Source organism: Rhinatrema bivittatum, chromosome 8 (assembly GCF_901001135.1).
Source record: "Rhinatrema bivittatum chromosome 8, aRhiBiv1.1, whole genome shotgun sequence".
NCBI lineage: Eukaryota > Metazoa > Chordata > Amphibia > Gymnophiona > Rhinatrematidae > Rhinatrema > Rhinatrema bivittatum.
This window is the reverse complement of record NC_042622.1, coordinates 32,522,930-32,542,699: the sequence shown is the minus strand read 5'-3', so window position 1 is coordinate 32,542,699 and position 19,770 is coordinate 32,522,930. Positions and strand designations below refer to the sequence as shown.

Below are 19,770 nucleotides of genomic sequence, written 5' to 3'. Positions count from 1 at the left end.
TGCGTGAAAATTTTCCTAAAAAGATGTATGCATACCAAATAGCTGGTGTTTGTGTGTATTGGAGACTTTTCAAAGCAAACCCATGTGCATAAGTCTGACCCACATATCTATTTATTACAAGTGGACTTATTTTCACTCTGATATGGTCTAGAGGGAACCCACATTGCTCACTGCAATCAAAGGGAGCACAAGTTAAGTCTAATCACAGGCCACGGAATAACCAGGCTACAACTGCTCAGAAACCAACCAGGTTGACTTCGGAGGATTGGTAGTGGCAGGTTGTCATCCAGCAGGGACCACGGGGACCTGGGAAGCCAGATATTAGGACCTCATTAGCTTTGGAGGCTGTTTAGATTTTTTTTTTTTTTTTAAACTTGGTGATCAGACGTGGGGGGGAGGAGGGACGGGGGGAGGTGGATTAAAAATGGTATCTTTTAGCCAGGATGGCAGAGAACCAGTAAAGAAGGAAATAACTCACTTGGATAAGGAACAAGCCTTATCCTACAAATGGCCAAGCTTCTATGACAGGTAGATGGGAATATATCCTTGTAGTGTGGATAAGAATAACTGCGTGGATGAGCCAATCAGTCTTTTTTTTTTTTGCTATCATTTACTAGCTTACTATATTGTTATTTCTTATAGTGTTTTTGTAAACAAGATTTTAAACAAATCCATTTATCTCTGTGGAAGGCTTTTTGATTTTTTGTTTTTACCTGAGTTTACGATAATAATGTTGTACTTTCTCAAGGGAAACTCCATTAATCTGATGCTGCAATTCTTCCAAGGATAAGCTGCTGCCTCCTGGTGACTGGCCTTCAAGGTTTTCCAAGGCTGAGGAGAAAACACTTTTCATAAACAATAGTTTTCCACAGATGTTATTTGCCCAAGCTATGCTGCAGGCCATCCACCACCACGGTGGGTGCATTTTGTAGAGCTGATCTTTAATGAGAACCCACTGAACTATTTCCATTCAGACCCAACAGTGGTTTCTCCTCTAGGAGCCAACCCCCAAATGGAGAGTGGCCAGCACAGGAACACTGCCCTCACTTCCCCTTCTCGTCCTGACCTGCACTGTAATTATTGGAATCTCTTCCACCCGCAGCTTTTCATTTCTAAGCGGTCCTAGTCCCGTCAGCACGTCTGATTCTACCGGACAGGAATGAATGGGTGGACTTGCTTTTCTACAAGAGGAGGGCACACTGCGGACCAAGGCGTTCAGCCATGACGCACAAACGTCTTCAGTTTCCCCAATACAGTCGCTGCCTCATTAGGAGGACGACCATTCTTACTGTAACGTGGGTAAAAATAAAGTATAAATAGCTTAAGAACGGTTTACCACTTCAGGCTGTTGTGTGTAGCATTGCCACGTACGGCGCTATTAGTCGATGATACTGCCAGCCTCTGCTTAGCAGTGACAAAGTACTACAATGGCCACAGCGCATTTTATACCGATATTTACAGGGCTTCCACATCACATGCCCTGAGATCTTTATAAGTAAAAGCACAGCCGCACTGGCTGCCAGCCCTTTCGTTTCCCATCAGGGACAGCCACGCAGTTATCTGTCCTGGCTTTGCCATGTAAGGAACGAGCACGGCACCTCTGGTGAAGAGCACAGAATGGAGCTTCAAACTCCCGCCGTTCTGAAGCCGAGATGGTAACTTGGAGAAGTGGTAACTGTCGAGGTAAAATAGGACTTTTAAGGATTGACGACTTCCTTCTACGTGGTAGAAGATACATGTGTCTGAAAAGGAAAAGAAAAAAGAAAAACAAAGAAAGAAGAGTGTTTAGCTTAAAAGGATAAACTTTACAGTTCTATAGCATTTTCTGGCTGGCGTTATAACCATCACAGGGGTATTTTAGTTCACCATGTCCTGCAAACAAATTCACGTCACCCAATGCAATTCAATTCAGCTTTATGACGTGTCCCTTAATCCCATGTCACTTCCAAAAACATCCCTCAAAGCATGACTTAACCAGCCCTGCTAATACAAGAGAGCAACAGGGAGGCTGAAACTCCAGACTGACGTTGCATCCTTCTCTTTACTCTTTTCTGGTTGCAGCTCTGTACTGCAGAGTTCTAGTAACTGTCCTGGCCCTGCAGGATACTGGACTCTGGGTAGGTTGTGATCTCTTTTATTATGTTCTAGTACACATATGCTTTCCAGAGCACTTAAGTCCCCTTCCTCAGATGTGACTCTTGATGATAACCCTTTTAACATTTATTTGACCATTTTTCCAGACCCATTTTTTTAATAGCAGTTCTGTGATTTGTCATAGAAGACAGCTCGCCATCAAGTGATGCTGTATTAGCCCACACAACAAAACATATCACAGCCTCCGCAGATTCCCTGCAGTCCCTTAACCTTCCCTCTTCTCAGAAGGAGCAGGGAACAGGTTGCTATGCTGCAGGTCAGAACTGTATCAGATGAAATCTGCACTGGAGCAGGCCCAATTCATTTGAGCTTTTCTCTGGTAATGCACTTTTACAGAAAGGCAAATGCCAGTAATTTCTTCATGAGAAGTGGCTTGCTTCAACAGTGAACTAATTTTTCCACTGCACCATTCCTACCAGAGGGCAGACAGTGCTGTAAACATAAAAGCATTCGCTGCTCCCCACAGGTTCTGAGAACAAAGCCCATTTCATAGATAATTACTGCAAAATGAGGTTAGAGATCCTTTCAAGAAATCCCATCACTGTTTATGAATTATTAAAGTGTCCGTCCAGGAAAAGAATTTCCTCTGTGATGTTTCCCCTATGGCATTTGAATCATGTTTGGCTCAGTTTGCCAATATTAGTACTGCTTAGGTAATCTGTGATACTGCAGAGCCAACCTAGCTCACCATGATCATGGTGTATTTTTTTCCTTTATACTGGTGAAAGGTAATAAACAGACCATAATAGACTAAAGCCTGTGGGTACTTTTATTTGCAGATTTTAGCCTGAATTTTCAAAGTGGAATTATACATCAACTATATGCACAAAGTTGCACCTACTTGGGAGCAGGTGTAACTTTGCATGTGTATATTTGCAGCCATACTTTCGAAAATCAAAAGTATATGTGTAAAACATATCCCTGCCCCAGAGCCACTCCCCCTGAAATGCCTCTTTGTAGTGCATGAAAAAACTTGTAGGGACGTGCATTTGTTGGGCCATTCATTTCATAGGTAGATGCGTACCTCACGGATTTATAGTACACATGTAAGAACGAATGGTATGCGAGTACCCACAGAAGAAATGAAACGAACGGCCCAACGAATGAACATCTCTATGAAAAGTACGTGTGAAATCACTTGTGCGCGTATGTTTACATGCACAAATCATCCCGCCACCACCACCCAGGCCATTTTGAAAAGGCCTTTTATATTCATAAAACCAGGGTTTATGCATATAAATACTTTTGAAAATCACCCTCAATATGAGCACCCATCATGGACCAGAATCTTATTTACCTCGATTAGGTACTGGAGAATATATATTCTATATTGCCAGAGGATTTCTGGTCCAAGGGGCACCTTCCGTAATGGGGTTAAAGTGCCTGGGATAAAATCCACAGGAACCAAGGTCCACAGTGAGTTAAAAAGACAGATGCTATTTATGGTCTTTCCCATGTGTGTAGATTCGGATTCTGAACTATGAGATGCAGAACAATAAAATTAAAATAAACCTGCTGGGACAATGCTCTTACTTGCCACTTGACTTTCATCCAGCTGCTTAAAATAAAAGACCACCTTGTCCAGTTCCGAGAGAGTGACTCTAATGTCTTCAAGCATAGTGCGCTCCTCCTTCTAGAAACAACAGATTAAAAACAACATTACTACATCACGTTTCAAAAAGCACAGCAATCCTGTCCCCATGACACACTTCAGTGGCAGCCCAAGTCACACCCTGCACCTCTTCCCCCGAGACGTGGCAGTGTGGTCACCGTGTCAGTCCATCTGAAGGCGCGGAAATAAAAGCCACCCAAAGAAAATATAGGTAAGGCGAAACCTTTTTGTTAGACTAACTTAATGCACGTAGAAGATAAGCTTCCATTCCCTCCCTTACTGCGGCTAAGAGCACACATTGGGTCCAATGTTCAAAGATATCCGGTTACCTAAGTTATCCGGATATAACTTATCCAGTTACCTTAGAAGGGATATTCAGCAACACAGCTTTGCTACTGAATATAAGTGGATAAGTTCTAGTTAGCCGGATAATATATATCCAGATAACTTTAGACCTGCTCAATGGAAGTCTAACTTATTCGGTTAACTTATCCGGATAAGGATGAACATAGGCACTTAAGATAACCAGATAAGTTGCCTTGTCTTGATCCACCCATTGCCTGCTCCCAAGGCATCTGGCTATCTATTTAGCTAGATAAATACCTATCCGGTTAACTGGTGGCTGCTGAACAGAGCCAGATATTTAGCGGCTGCCACTTAGCCGGATAAGTCCCTATTTATCTGGCTTAAGTGGCGCTAAATACAAGCCCTGTGGTGTTTTAGCCACATCTAAAGGAGGCGTTCCTCGGGGACGGCCTTCTCAATGCTAAGTGCATCATTTGCCACGAAAAAAAAATAAACTAACACCAGCAAAAAAAAAAAAAGCAGGAAGCAAATGCCTCCAGGCACAATGTACCTGCAAAGAGTCTCAAAACGAAAGTAGGATGCAAAGCCCACGGGAAACAGTTTTAGAATAATCTCCTTCTTCACTATCTTTCGAGAGCTTATATGCCACATGTTAGGTCAAAACAGGAAAAGCAGGTAAAGACGAGGGATGATGCTGTCTGAATACATACTTCTCCCCCGACCTAACCCAGCCTACTTTTCCATGGGTAAGAGTAGGTGCCTCGGCGATCCCCATGTGTACATAAAGGGCGAGTAATTTTCAGAACACCTCCTTACTCAGGTAAATGGCTTTTGAAAATTGCCAACACCCCCATATATTTCCAGTAAATTTATTCCGCTAGGAGATGCAAGTGATAAAACACAGTGCCAGCCAGGGTAAGCTTTCATACTGAGCAGCCAAGGTATAATATTCCTTTTGGGGGGGGGGGGGGGAAAGAGGGGAATAAAAGAAAATCACCAGCAGTTACTAGTGCAGAGATTTTAGTGTTTCACATCCAGAAGCAGCAGACAAAATGTTAAGCAGGACTGCTGCAAGTCGCTTTGAGCCTTTACGGTAAGAGCATAAGAACATGCCATACTGGGTCAAGCCAAGGGTCCATCAAGCCCAGCATCCTGTTTCCAACAGTGGCCAATCCAGGCCATAAGAACCTGGAAAGTACCCAAAAACTAAGTCTATTCCATGTTACCAATTCTAATGGCAGTGGCTATTCTGTAAGTGAACTTAATAGCAGGTAATGGACTTCTCCTCCAAGAACTTATCCAATCCTTTTTTAAACACAGCTATACTAACTGCACTAACCACTAACACATCGAACCCCTGTACATATCTTTTCCCTATGTTTTCCATTTTCACCCCTCCCCCTCCCCCCTCCTATTGTCTCGTATATCCCTACCCTTCCCTCCCCTACTTACTTATCTAGTTAATTGCCATGTTACTGCATTTATGTTACAAACTGTTCCTTGTAAAGGCTTTGCCTATATATTATTTGTTATAAGTTATCTGTAAACCGGCACGATGTGCAAACGGCTGTCGGTATATAAAATCAAATAAATAAATAAATAAATAAATCCTCTGGCAACAAATTCCAGAGCTTAATTGTGCGTTGAATGAAAAAGAACTTTCTCCGATTAGTTTTAAATGTGCCCCATGCTAACTTCATGGAGTGTCCTCTAGTCTTTCTACTATCTGAAAGAGTAAATAACCGATTCACATCTACCCGTTCTAGACCTCTCATAATTTTAAACATCTCTATCATATCCCCCCTCAGTCGTCTCTTCTCCAAGCTGAAAAGTCCTAACCTCTTTAGTCTTTCCTCATAGGGGAGCTGTTCCATTCCCTTTATCATTTTGGTCGCCCTTCTCTGTACCTTCTCCATCGCAATTATATCTTTTTTGAGATGCGGCGACCAGAATTGTACACAGTATTCAAGGTGCGGTCTCACCATGGAGCGATACAGAGGCATTATGACATTTTCCGTTCTATTAACCATTCCCTTCCTAATAATTCCCAACATTCTGTTTGCTTTTTTGACTGCCGCAGCACACTGTACCGACGATTTCAATGTGTTATCCACTATGACGCCTAGATCTCTTTCTTGGGTTGTAGCACCTAATATGGAACCCAACATTTGTGTAATTATAGCATGGGTTATTTTTCCCTATATGCATCACCTTGCACTTATCCACATTAAATTTCATCTGCCATTTGGATACCCAATTTTCCAGTTTCACAAGGTAAAGTGGCAGATTCCCTGAAATATTTATAAACAACTAATTAAAGGGGGGGACAATTTTCAAACTGTCCGCTTTGGAAGAAAGGCTGAAGGTACTGTTTTACCTGCAAACACTGCACCCGTTTTTGAAGGGAAATAACGTCCATACGTTCGCTGCGAAACGTGCGGTGGACATTTGTGCCTGTGTTCTGAGCAACTAGAGCTTCCAAGGAAAATAAGGCTCATGAAGAAGGAATGAACAACCCGCACGTTATTCTCTGATTCTGCGCAAAATATGCCACCCAACCCCCGCTCCTAGGAATGCATCCCTTAAATGTGGTTAAAAGAACATGCGCTGTGCAACACCGCGCTGCTTCCAATCACTGAGGGAGAGGGTAATTTTCAGTCAATTTACACGCATATAAGGCGATTTACCTATGTCACCGGTTTTGAAATCTGTCTTGCCTGAGACTCGTCCCCCCACCCTCAAGCCAAGGCTGGCAGCTTTATGAGAAGATAAGTCACCTTCTTTTCCATTAGCCTGCACAATTTCTAAGAATACCACCCTGTATAAATATATATACACACACACACACATCAGCACAAGACTGGCAGATCACAAAATCTCACCCAGAAGTAAACTACTCATGATTTCAATTTACTAGATGGAACTAAATTGCAGTGCCCCACACCATACTTTCCTTTCAAACCTAGATAAGCATTGGAGAAATTACTTACCCAATAATTTTGTTTTCTTAGTGAAGACAGATGGACTCAGGACCAATGAGTTGTGCTCCCCTGCCAGCAGATGGAGACGGAGTCAGGTTTCAAAGCTGACGTCACCCTAAATACACCCCTGCAGTGACCTCAGCTCTTCAGTATTCCCTTCAAAAGCCACTGTGAACCTACTATCAAAAAATGTGATTAAAAAACTTGATTAGAAATGGATAACCGTAACTGTACTCAACCAAATACACACTGAACCCCAGTAAGATTATAGATGCCCTGATCTAGGGACTGGATGATGGCTTATTCATAATCTCTTGGAATCGACATCCACTCCACAGGCGAATCCTTGGCACCGTTCTTGGGCTGCCGGGGGCGAGATGCTGAGTCCATTTGTCTACACTAAGGAAAACAAAATTATCAAGTCGATAATTTCTCCATTTCCTAGTGTGTAGCCAGATGGACTCAGGACCAATGCATAAGCTACTCCCGATTGGGGTGGGAGGCTGCCCACGGTCCGGTTAATACTGCCCTTGCAAAGGCTGCGTCTTTTCAGGCCTGTACGTCCAGGCGATTGAACCTAGAGAAGGTGTGCAAGGAGGACCACATCGCCGCTCAGCAGATATCGATGGGAGACAGCAGTCTAACATCCGCCCATGAGACCGTCTAAGCCCTAGTGGAATGAGCTTTAACCTGAGAAGGTAATGGCTTTCCTGCCTACACATAGGCTCCTGTGACCACTTCCTTAATCCAGTGACCTATGGTAGCCCGCGAAGCTGGTTCACCCTGCTTCCTGCCACCAAGAAAGACACACAAGCAGTCTGTCTTTTGGACCAGTTCTGAAACTTCCAGATATCACACCAAAAGTCTACCGACATTCAAATGACAAAGGAGGTGGTATTCCTCCATGTCCCTGTGCTTATCTAGGGAAGGCAACGAAATGGACTGATTCAAATGAATGAGACAACCTTGGGCATGAAGGATGGAATGGTATGACGTTGTAACGCTCCTGGAGTCATCAGGAAGAACAGTTCCCGACACAACAATGCCTGCAGTTCAGAGATGCAACACACCGAGCATACAGCCACTAGGAATACCATTTTCAAGGTTAATAAATGCAAGGAAAGACTGTGCAGTGGCCAAAAGGGGGGCCCTGTTAAAAATTCCAATACTAGATTAAGATTTCACACGGGAACCGGCCACCTAGGTTCTTCACCCCTTTCAGAAAATGGGCCACATCTGGATAAGCTGACAGGGAAGTTCCGTTCACCTCGCCCCTGAAACAGGAGAGGGCCGCTACCTGCACCTTCAAGGAGTTAAGGGCCAAACATTTATTCAAGCCGTCCTGCAAAAATTCCAGAATAAGTGGGATTTCGACCGCCTGAGGGGGGACACCACATTCCTTGCACCAGGCCTCAAATACTCTCAAATACTCTCCAGACCCGCACACACACTAGGCACGAAGAGAACTTCCAAGCACGGAGTAAAGTGGCAATTGCTGCCACAGAATATCCTCGCTTCATCAGGCGAGTCCTCTCAAGGGCCAGACCATAAGACAGAATTGAGTCCAATCCTCATGAAGGACAGGTCCCGAACAGGAGTGATCCTTTAAAGGGCATCTTTGTAAGGCTGACCTTGGAGGTTGTCAGATGAGCAATTCCGAAGCCATAGCTGTCTTCTGGCCGCTACCACTGAGGCCACTCTTCTGGCTGAAGTATGGACTAGATCCGAGCCAACATCTGCTAAAAAGGCAGTGGCGGGTTCCAGAGCTGCTCTGGGGTTCACCCCTGAGTCATCCACCTCCTGAGAGAGAAGTAGACACAATTGCGCTACCAGGGCACAATAAGAATCAATCTGTAAGGTCATTGCTACTGCGTTAAAGGCCTGTTTAAGGATGGACGCAAACCGTCTATTGTGCGCATCCTTTAAGGCCACTCCTCCCTCCACTGGGATAGTTGTTCGCTTAGAGACAGCGCAGACCATTGCATCCACTTGAGGGAAACGCAAACGTTCTGTCAATGCTGGATCCAGCGGGTATAGAGCTTCTAAAACCCAGCCCCCTTTAAAACTTAAGAAACATAAGAACATAAGAAAATGCCATACTGGGTCAGACCAAGGGTCCATCAAGCCCAGCATCCTGTTTCCAACAGTGGCCAATCCAGGCCATAAGAACCTGGGGCACCCATTCCAGGTCAATCAACTCCTGGATGGCTTCCAGTACTGGGAAGTAGCAAGAGGCTTTGTGCAAGGAAATCAAAATAGGATTCGTCTTTGATTCCATCATATATTCCACTCCAGGAACTCCCAGTGTTTTCAGGGTCTGGAAAACCAAGGCCGGCAATTCATCTCTATGAAAGAACCATAATACTGTTCGATACAGTTCTAAACCCGAGGGAATTTCCCCTTCTTCCAAGGGATCTTGCTCTTCATCTGTGCCATCAGGGTCCCTACTAGGGATACCCTTGGTCAAGCGGGGCATGCATCGAAGTCTGCCAACAAGAATGGGAGAGGGATAGGGGGCTGGCTGGGGTTCCATCTGGAAAGGGGCAAGCGAGAAAGTAGACAGCACCTATACAAAGGCCTGAGTCGCTGGAAAAATTCCATCCAAGAAAAGGCTGCCGGATCCATGACTAGCCCAGGGGGAACTGGGGTGGGCTCAGCTGAGTTTCCCTCTCCCATGGAAGACCCAGCCAAGGGGTTACTCAGATCCAGAGTACTTCCAGTTAAGGCTGCCAATCCATCATCTGAATGGCAGGAGCAGGGCTCAGCAAAGTCCGGGGAGGCCAAACCCCCTTGGGCTTCCTCACAGTGCGGGAATCCAGGTCAGGCTGGGAAGCCCTAATATGACAAGCAGTGAAGAGAGCAAGGCACTTATGTTTCTTGGCTGCCGGCTTCATTGGCGGAGGTAACTGTGAATTCAATCGACTCACACTTAAAAATGTATGCGCACAAATTTTGAGCGCCTAGGCAGGGCTTTTCCTGTATCCTGTGTTTACTTTTCCTGTATCCTGTGTTTACTTTATTGTACGTGTAAGTTCGCATATGATGTACTGCACGCGGTGCATCCACAGAGCCAACGCAGTGCACATACATGGAGTGGAGGAGTAGCCTAGTGGTTAGAGCAGTGGGCTTTGAACCAAGAGACCTGGGTTCAAGTCCCACTGTTGCTCTTTGTGACCTTGGCCAAGTCACTTTACCCTCCATTGCCTCAAGTACAAATACCTCCAGTCAAGCTGCTCCACCTGCTTGTAAGCCCACTTCCCCCATCAGGATCAGAAGTGACATTGGGTACAGTGCACCAAGTAAGGAGACTGGAGGAAGTCTTACTGAAACCCCTCTTATCTAAAGGTAAATCTTCTTACCTGGGCTCAGTGCTTATCGGCTGAGAGATGGTCTCTGGCTACAGGAGGGGAGAGGGCTTTTGCCATCACCACCATGTTTCGCTTCCTGCACCCGCTGCCTTTCAGCTGCTTGAGAAACGTCTACGCCAGGAACTGGCTACCGGACCAAGGCACACCTCTGAGGGATCTCAGGAATTCTCAACTGGGGGAGGGACCTTTAGGTATCACCGCAGGAGAGTGGGGCTCAATCTTTTCTCCAATTTAAAAGTAGAATTTCTTCTTCCAAAAGGTACAGCGATCCCCCTAGGGAAAGCATGTCTACATCTGCAGGAGACGGAGAAATACTGAAGGGCTGAAGTCACTGCAGGGGTGTATCTAGGGTGACGACATCTTTGAAACCTGACCCCATGTCCATCTGCTGGCAGGGAAGCACAACACATTGGTCCTGAGTCCATCTGGCTACAAGCTAGGAAATAGCCCAATGGCAGGCTACACTTTCCTCAATAGAGGGCAGTGTGCACACATTCAACTAAAGATAAGAAACAAATCTTAACAGTTTACAGAAGTCAAAGATGAACCCTGCTCTGCCAAAAGCAAAACCCCCTGAGAAACAAATGATTTTACTAAATGCCAAGACCACTTAGCATTTAACACTGTCCTTTTTTGCCTACTTGTTCCTTCTTCGATAGTTGTAAGATCCTAGTTTAATTTGAAGAAGGTAATAAGATTGCACCACCAAACCCCTGCTCTCCCATTAGCAGCTACCCACAGAGAATTGGTTCATAATTGATGGCATCACAGTTTGTTTTACCACATAAGAAACAGCAGAAAAAACCATGGCCTCTTATCTTCTGGACACTTTGATCCAATAAGGTATCATTATAATTTAAGAGATGAGTAATAGCAAATTATTAAAAGAATAATCCTGACTCTGCTTTTATAAAGTGAGCTTCCTAAAAACAATATCCAGCACTGAGTTGCCTGAACTGCCTGTGGTTTTGTCTACTCAGCTTTATTTGGCTAATTAACAGAAACACTTGGACAAATAAAACACTCCCTGTGGTGTCCTAGAGCTTTGCTCTTAGTGCTGAGTCCACTCTTAAACTCAGAGACCACAACCCTCCCAAAGTCACGCTCACATCTTCATCCCAAGATGGGCAGCATCAAGGAAAGCTGCAGGGGTTTTTTTTTGCGCTGGGTACACAGCAGAGAGCATAATACAGGAGGATCAAGAGAAAGAAAATAAATGTATTGTATTTTATCTTGCATTTGAGTGCAAGCAATTTTGGTTTACACACACACACACACACACACACACACACACACACACACACAAAAACACTCTATTAGGCTTGCTGACACCAGAAACAGTGCTATTATCCAGAAAAATCAACTAGGAAAGCTACCATTTAAGTATCTATTCCTCACCCAGTGAAATATTGAGACTACACAAACCACGGAAAAATGCATTTAAAGGGCTTATCTGGGTCAGATTTAAAACATTTCTTTCGAGTAGTCCCAGAGGTGACAGAGTGCATCTCAACCCAGAGCACACAGTTATATTACTGTCTGTATGTGCTGCAGTAGCTCTGAATCCTGTATGCGTTGCATTATCCTCAGGTGCAGGCCTTGCGCTCCGAATAAACCTGCGTTATTCATACTTCCGCCTCCCCAGGTGACGACACAATCCCTGCATGTTGCAGAATATATCCTGAATGTCAGGATCAAGTTGGCTGGCCTATATCTTTGAAGGCATCAGAAAGGAGTCAACCTGTATCTTTCTCATCCACGCTGCAGGCGCTAGGGGGTGACAACTCTTACCGTGCTGGGAGAAAGGAGTGACTGGTAGTTTAAAAGGACTCCAGTAGCTGAGATCTGCTCCAGCCACTTCCTGCTGGCATCCCTGCTGTTCTCCTCGTACTCGCCATTGTTGTTGTACCTGTAGTTCAGAGCCGCCGTCAGCTGTTCCGAGAAGGTACATATAGCAGCCACCAGGGACTGGCAGAAGATGACGTCACGTCTCAACTGCAGCTCCGTGTCTGCCACAAGGCAAAAACAGAACGGTTTTAGAGTCAGTTCACCTAGAATCTTACATGACCATAATTTGTCTTGCCCAATATCTTGAGTCTTGTGTTTCAAGCACCCATACTGGAATTCTAATATTTATTTATTTATTTAATATACTACATGGTGAAAAAAAGAACACCGTAACTTTATATAGCAAATCCATAACCGAAAGTGTAGAAAGCCAATGGAGTGACGGCCATGTGGGTGCATGAAGGCTGAGCATATGCTCTACTGGGTAAAAGTTAAAGAGAAAAGGAGAAGAGAGAAATGTGGCTAATCTAAAAAAATGTGTGAGTCTTGAAGAATATATAAGTGAATGTTTGACTTATTTGGCCTAACGGGAGTAGGTCGCTCAGCACATAGTTAAGCTCTGGAATTCATTGTCAGAGGATGCGGTTACAGAGCAGTTAGTGTAACTGGGTTTAAAAAAGGTTTGGATAAGTTCCTAAAGGAAAAATCCATAAACTGCTATTAATTAATAAGCAATAGCAGCTTGAGATGTATTTAATGCTTGGGTACTTGCCAGGTACTTGTGGCCTGGTTTTGGCCTCTGTTGGAAACAGGATGCTGGGCTTGATGGACCCTTGGTCTGACCCAGCATGGCAATTTCTTATGTTCTTATGTCCTTAAGGACAAGGAACCCAAAACAGCAGAGCACAGGATGGTACCAATGACATCATGATCAAAGGGATTTCTGTCCTAATGCAGCTTTCTTCATCAAACCTACTTTCTGGTGTCACCACATGAGACACTGAGCACACCAAATAAAAACCATATACGCCAGTGCCCAGGAAGGGAGATTTTAAAAACCCATTTACCTCGCTAAAAGTTCACGTGGGGAAGCAACAACGTGTGTGAGGTTTACCTGGGAAAAAAAGAAGGTGGGCCTAGGGGTGCGGCAAGGCTAGAGAGGCACCAATGCCACAATGTGATGAGACACGGGCAACAGGAATCAAGAAAGTAGAAATGGCTTGGAAAGCATGAGTACTTCAAAATCACCGTGTCCTGCTCTAAAACCCTATATACAAATGTACAGATATATATATATATATATATATACTTCTAACCACTAGTGTAAGTTTTACCCATTGACAATTCCTTTGAGAGTAATACTTTGAACAATATGAACAATCAAGAGAGTTTTATTCAAAAGTATTTACTTTAATTATGTTGAAAGCACAATTTTTTCCTTGTCGGGGTACTTTACAGCAGAATTTCAATGCTGCGCCATGCAAGAACGTTTCAAACTTATTCGTTTTAATATATTTGCGTTGATACTGGATTGTGGTCACGTGGCCACTGATCATTCTAAATATATAGTTTATTAGTTTATTGTATTGTATATGCTGTAATTGTTTGCATTAATTGTACTTTCCAATAATTTAGGAGATTTAATTACCACAATTGAACGATGATGGCGTTTCAAGGAGCAACTGGTGTGTGTGTGTGTGTGTGGTGTGTATGTTTTTTGTACTTTGGAGCAATATTTTTAACTATTGATACATGAAATTTGGCATATGTGTTTTAAATGTATGTAAGTCAACCATATTGTCAAGGAATATGTCAATTATTTAATATATGGATAGTCTATGCACATATTTTAAGCTTTGTGGAATATTTCATTATTCTAAATAAAGTCTGGATGGAATTAATGGCATGTCTTATAAAGGATGCATGCGTGCTGGTTTACCTTAGGGTAATTATGTGCGTGTGTTGTATATATAAATATATATATGTATGTATGTATGTATGCATGCATGTATAATAAATATCTTTGGTTTGGGTTCAGGTGGTGGGTGCGAGGGTGTGAGTGTTACAGAAAGGAAGAGCACAGTTCTAAATGTAGCACAACATTCTAAATCAAGGAACAAACTATTTAAAATTACTTTGTTAAATATTATTAATAGCATGTGAAAGTGTTTACATTCCCCACACTGAAAATAGGGAATAGCTGGAAGACAGATGACTTATTACTCATTTCCACATGCTTCAAGCATCGGTGATGGTAAGGCATGATAAAAATGAATGTAGAATTATTAGTAGTAGTAGTAGTACCCAGTTGTGTAGGGAGTGTATAGGAGTGGCCTCACTTCTAAGAGGGGGTCCTGGGTCTACAGCTCCACACCACTCCCACCTCAAGGAAGGTGGCTGAGGGATTTTGAGAGCACTGCCATTGGAAAGATGGAAGCAGGACAGAGTGCAAGCCACCAGCAACCAGTGGAGATCTCCGAGTCGAGAAGGATGTCCAACTTTAGCCATCTTGTTCTACTTTGACAGCTAGAGTCATGCCTTTGACAGTTTCCAAAACGTTAAACTTGGTCCCACTTGGCCATGTGTGCTATTTTACGTGTCTAACGCACAAGTTTTCGAAATTTGATGTCACTATGGATATAACAGTGAAGTGCTTGCAACATGAAAAATAAACTTTCAAATGTACAATGTTGAACACATAAAAAAGCATCCCAGGCAAGCAATGTAAGCCCTACCTGTACATTTTAATAAGGCAAGCAGCAGCTGATTTTTCCCATCTACAAAGAATCAAAAATAAGATCCATGAAACATACATGTTCAAATAAACCTACCAAACTATAGCACATCCCTTTATCATTTTTCTTTGTTTCTGCAACTGATGGCAGAAATGAAGAACTAACATAGACTTCTTTATTCAAAACGGATTTTCCCCATGCTGAGCCCATAAGGAAACCTGAGGCCTGCGACCTTAGCCCACCAGTTACTCAGGCACCTTTAGCCGGCCGATGCCGCATGTTGTCAGCGCTGACTGGCCGTAAATGCGCTCTGGGAACAATCCCCCACCACTGCCTCGTTTTAGCCTACTAAATTTTGTCCCTGGCAACAACTGTCCTGGAGAAGATTTAGCTGAGAGAGGGCAGAGAATTTTAACTGTGAAGTTTTTGTCTGGCTAACTCCCAAACACAGCCAGACAAACCTTTTGAATATCGACCCCCACAGTATTTTCCACTTATGTTTTCCACCTTACGCAGTGCTTTCTTCCCGTTACCATTATACATTTTGGGCATAAGAGACACTCAGCCCTTTATCTGCCAATCATCGTCATCACAAGCATAATGATCACAGCAGCAAACTGTAAGGGACCCAATATTCGGTAAGCCAGCGAGCAGATAAGGCTACAGTTACTGGATGACTTGTTCCGGATATTCAGTGGGATAAATTTCCCACTGAATATCCCTTATTAGCTAAGGGGTAGATTTTCACATGTGTGCGCACACATGTACGATCGATTTTATAACATGCGCGCCGATACCCGCGGGCTTCCCCCGTTCTCTTCCCCTAAACTAACCTTTCCATCCCTTCCTCTAACCTGTCCCCCCCCCCAGCCCTATCCTAATCCCCCCCCCCAAATTTTAATTTACCTTCTGCGCCTGCCGGCACGTGATCCCCCGGCACAGTGGCAAATGGCCACTGTGCTGGAGGCCTCTGGCCCCACCCTTTCCCCCGGACCGCCCTGCCCCTTTTGTAAAGCCCCAGGACTTAGACGTGACCCGGGGCTTTCCGCGCGTCACCGGGCCTTTATAAAATAGGCCCGGCGTGCGTAGGGCTTTTAAAATCAGCCCCTAACTGTAGCCAGAAAACTTTAAACCTAACTGGTCACATTTTAAATGTGTCTGGTTAGGTCTAAAGTTATCCTGCCTTATCTGGCTGGATAACCTGCCACTTAACCGGATATCTTCAAAAGATCCCATAGGAAACAATCCCGGGGTCAACTGGCCTTAATGGTGGTGGGGATGTGAGAATCAGGACAGGATGCTCACAGTTTTGGGGTTTTTCTTCTATAGGATTTGCACTTAACTGGATATCTTTTGAAGTCCAGAAAACTTAGCCAGTTATAATTAGAAAATGGCTTAGTTAGCTGGATAACTTAATTCCTCTTTGGAATGCCCTCAAAACACCTCTTTCTTTTTATCCAGCTAAAATCTAGCCTGACAATGGCTCAGACTTCAAAAACGTGCCATTTAACTTATCTGCCTGACTGGCTTTGAATACTGACCTCAAGGGTCTCTCAGGCAGCAGCTGCATGGAGACGGCGTGTTGAGAACAGCATTGCATGATTCTATTTTGACTACGTAAAGGTTGTTAAAATGGTATTATTCGTAAAATGAAATGCACACATTTTGATTTAAAAGCTATCAAGCTTTTCCTTTTGCATTTTTTTAATAATAACTTATATTTGAAAACCTGTGTCATGCTCAGCTTGTCAACTACCAAAACCAGGGTCAGGGGCAACTGCCAACACAAGTGAGGAGAGCGTGCAGATCACATGACAGCAGTCATGTGCTGTTGGCCAGGCCCAGGCACGCTAGTATTTATGGAATCTCCATAGGCAGTTGCAAGGCGCCTTTGCAAACGGCATTCTAGGCAAACCTGCCTGCCGACTGACTGGCGGGCTGCCTTCCACTGCACGTTTAATTACTAGTCGTTATTACATTACTCTGGTCTTAAAAGATTTGCATTGGCTTCTTGTCTCTTTTCTAATTAAATAACAAAACTGGCAAATCCATTCACCACCTCCTATATGACAAAGTCCCCATGGATCAGCTCTATTTTAAGAATTCACACTCCTGTTTGAACACGTGGGTCCTCCCATCAGTTCCTATTGGATGTTCCCCCTTCTAAGGCAGCCTGGCTCGCTTCTACCCATGAATGTTCCTTTGTCAATCTTTGGGCCGATTCTCTGGAATTCACTTACCCTCTCTCTGCGCCTCACACAGGACACAAAGATATTTAAAAAAACAAAATAAAAACTCATTTATTTAAAGAAGCTTGCCAACAGTCCTTTTTGCTCCAGCTTTACTCCACCTTGTAAATGCTTGTAATATTATATTCATATATTTTGTTAGTCTGTTTGCTGTTACTATTTCACTATCATGAATGTTTTTACTGTACCCTGCCCAGCACTTTGGAGGGGCGGGAAATAAATGCTTTTGAATAAATAAACATGACACTGTCACTGTGTAATGCACCATGTTGTCATAAATACAGACCTGACACATTATCTGAGAAATCTGGGAAGGGATAAATTTGCACCTGCGAGTCGAGAGATTTGTTTCCCCATTCCAATAAGTAAAGGACCTCATCTACAAACCTTCGACATATTTTTGTATGCTCTCCACGAGGGTCTTGATGGAGTTTGGAAGGTTCCAGGGATCTTCCTGAATGCTGATTTGAATAATACTCCTACATCGTATTGTCCATTCCTCTTTCTGACGAAATTCTGCAGGGAGAGATGCAGTACAAAGACATTACTACTTGAAGTAGGATTGAGGCTGATGATAAATGCCTTCTGTCTTTGGATGACAAGGCGATTTGTAGGCATGCAGGGAATCGCTGCAATGTATCGGCATCAGAGTTTCTGTAACAGCCCTGATCCTGGGTCAGGCTCTGGCCTCGAGCCTAATCATGCTTCTCGGGCACAATCATACCAGCACTGCTCCAGAACCACCCTCGTCAATCTACAGATGAAGTCTCAGACTCACGCCTGCACTTGAGCTGCTGCTCCAAGAAACTGTCCCCAGGTCGTGCCTCAGGCATGGGCCCAGGATGGGGATGAAGAAGGTGAAGTCTGGTGGTAAGAATGAGGAGTCCATGCTGCCTCAGTCTTGGTGTGACTACTTGAGACAGCAGCTAAGGGAGAATTTTTCAAAAGGATTTCCGTACGTAAAATGTGATTAACATTGGCAGTCCGCACTTCCGTGTCCGTCCCCTCCTCCCCCCACTTTCACAGCCGCCCCACATATCACACAGAAACTCAATGCTTGGTGAAACAAGGCCGCAGCATTTATTAACATTAATTAGAATAAATCACCATAATCAATTAGAATAAATCAACATAATTACATTTCCGGTACCCGAGCCGTCGGTACGTCCACCCTAGTGCATTCCGGGCGTCAAACCGGCGTCCGCCGTTTAAGCCAGACCGCCACCATCTTACCGGCCCCCCGCCGTGCCAAAGCCACGGGGCCATTCTTCGAGGCTGCCCACGCCTGTATACATGCACTTTCTTTTACCTAGGACTTCCGGTCCGTCCTGACCGTGTCCTCTATGTCCCCACCTACCTACCGACTCGGGTACCCCCGCCTTGCTGCGACGAATCCTTCCTTTCTTATCCACGTGTAATTCGCCCTCCTTCTCCCCTGTCTCCCGATACCCCGTCTCTTCGTGGCCACCCCCTTCTGCTACTGTGGGCGGGTGGGTGGGTGAACCGGCGAGCGCTGGCCAGGAAAAAGGATCAAGGCCGGCGCTCGCCGGCGTCTTAAAGGCCCCGGGTCTCGCGAGAGACCCGCGGGCCGACGTCATCGCGTTGATGACGCGCCAGCGCCGTCCCTCGCGCCGCCCCGCCCCCTCCCCGGGGCCCGACGTCACCACGCCGCCGCGCCGCCCCTCCCTGCACTGGGGGCCGGATCGCGCGCCGCCGCGCGAACCTCCCGCACTGCCGTGCGAACGGCCCACGCCTCGGGACGAGGAGGGGGGGGGGGCCCTCCCCTCCGGCGGACGCCATGTTAAGGGGGGGCCCTCCCCACACGAGGTGAGTCGGCCCGTTTTAACATTGGCAGTCCGCACTTCCGTGTCCGTCCCCTCCTCCCCCCACTTTCACAGCCGCCCCACATATCACACAGAAACTCAATGCTTGGTGAAACAAGGCCGCAGCATTTATTAACATTAATTAGAATAAATCACCATAATCAATTAGAATAAATCAACATAATTACATTTCCGGTACCCGAGCCGTCGGTACGTCCACCCTAGTGCATTCCGGGCGTCAAACCGGCGTCCGCCGTTTAAGCCAGACCGCCACCATCTTACCGGCCCCCCCGCCGTGCCAAAGCCACGGGGCCATTCTTCGAGGCTGCCCACGCCTGTATACATGCACTTTCTTTTACCTAGGACTTCCGGTCCGTCCTGACCGTGTCCTCTATGTCCCCACCTACCTACCGACTCGGGTACCCCCGCCACCAGACTGGGACAGTGCCCCACTTGTCTCAGTCTCCCCCCAATTGCTGCGGCCCAACCTTGCACAAAACCCGCTCCAGCGATTCTTGAATGGAGTTATTAAATAAATCGTAACCTATGTCAGACAGATGTATTTGGTCCGGCCTATACAGGCCTGAGCATGGCTCATCCGCCCATTCATGCCTGATTTGGTGAATGCCCCTCTGTTGCGCCCATAAACAGACCTGCCTATTAATCTTCTTCCTCCCCCTACCCCATAACTTGCTGCCCTGCCATTTAATCCTCGGTATTATCTCCGACCAAACTACGGCTGTTCCCGGTGTCA

The 19,770-nt window shown here is 45.1% G+C and overlaps 1 protein-coding gene across 2 annotated transcripts in view; it reads right to left on the bottom strand.

The window, feature by feature from the left end:
- The window catches only part of PREX1 (phosphatidylinositol-3,4,5-trisphosphate dependent Rac exchange factor 1), a 411,313-nt gene that overhangs the window by 15,544 nt on the left and 375,999 nt on the right, over window positions 1-19,770 (bottom strand). For both annotated transcript variants that reach the window (XM_029611388.1, XM_029611389.1), the window contains exons 30-35: window positions 17,581-17,709; window positions 14,945-14,986; window positions 12,213-12,430; window positions 3,688-3,787; window positions 1,599-1,742; window positions 714-831 (exon numbers count right to left, since the gene is read on the bottom strand). In XM_029611388.1, coding sequence (XP_029467248.1) covers window positions 714-831; window positions 1,599-1,742; window positions 3,688-3,787; window positions 12,213-12,430; window positions 14,945-14,986; window positions 17,581-17,709 — 751 coding nt within the window. The remainder of the gene's footprint in view (window positions 1-713; window positions 832-1,598; window positions 1,743-3,687; window positions 3,788-12,212; window positions 12,431-14,944; window positions 14,987-17,580; window positions 17,710-19,770) is intronic.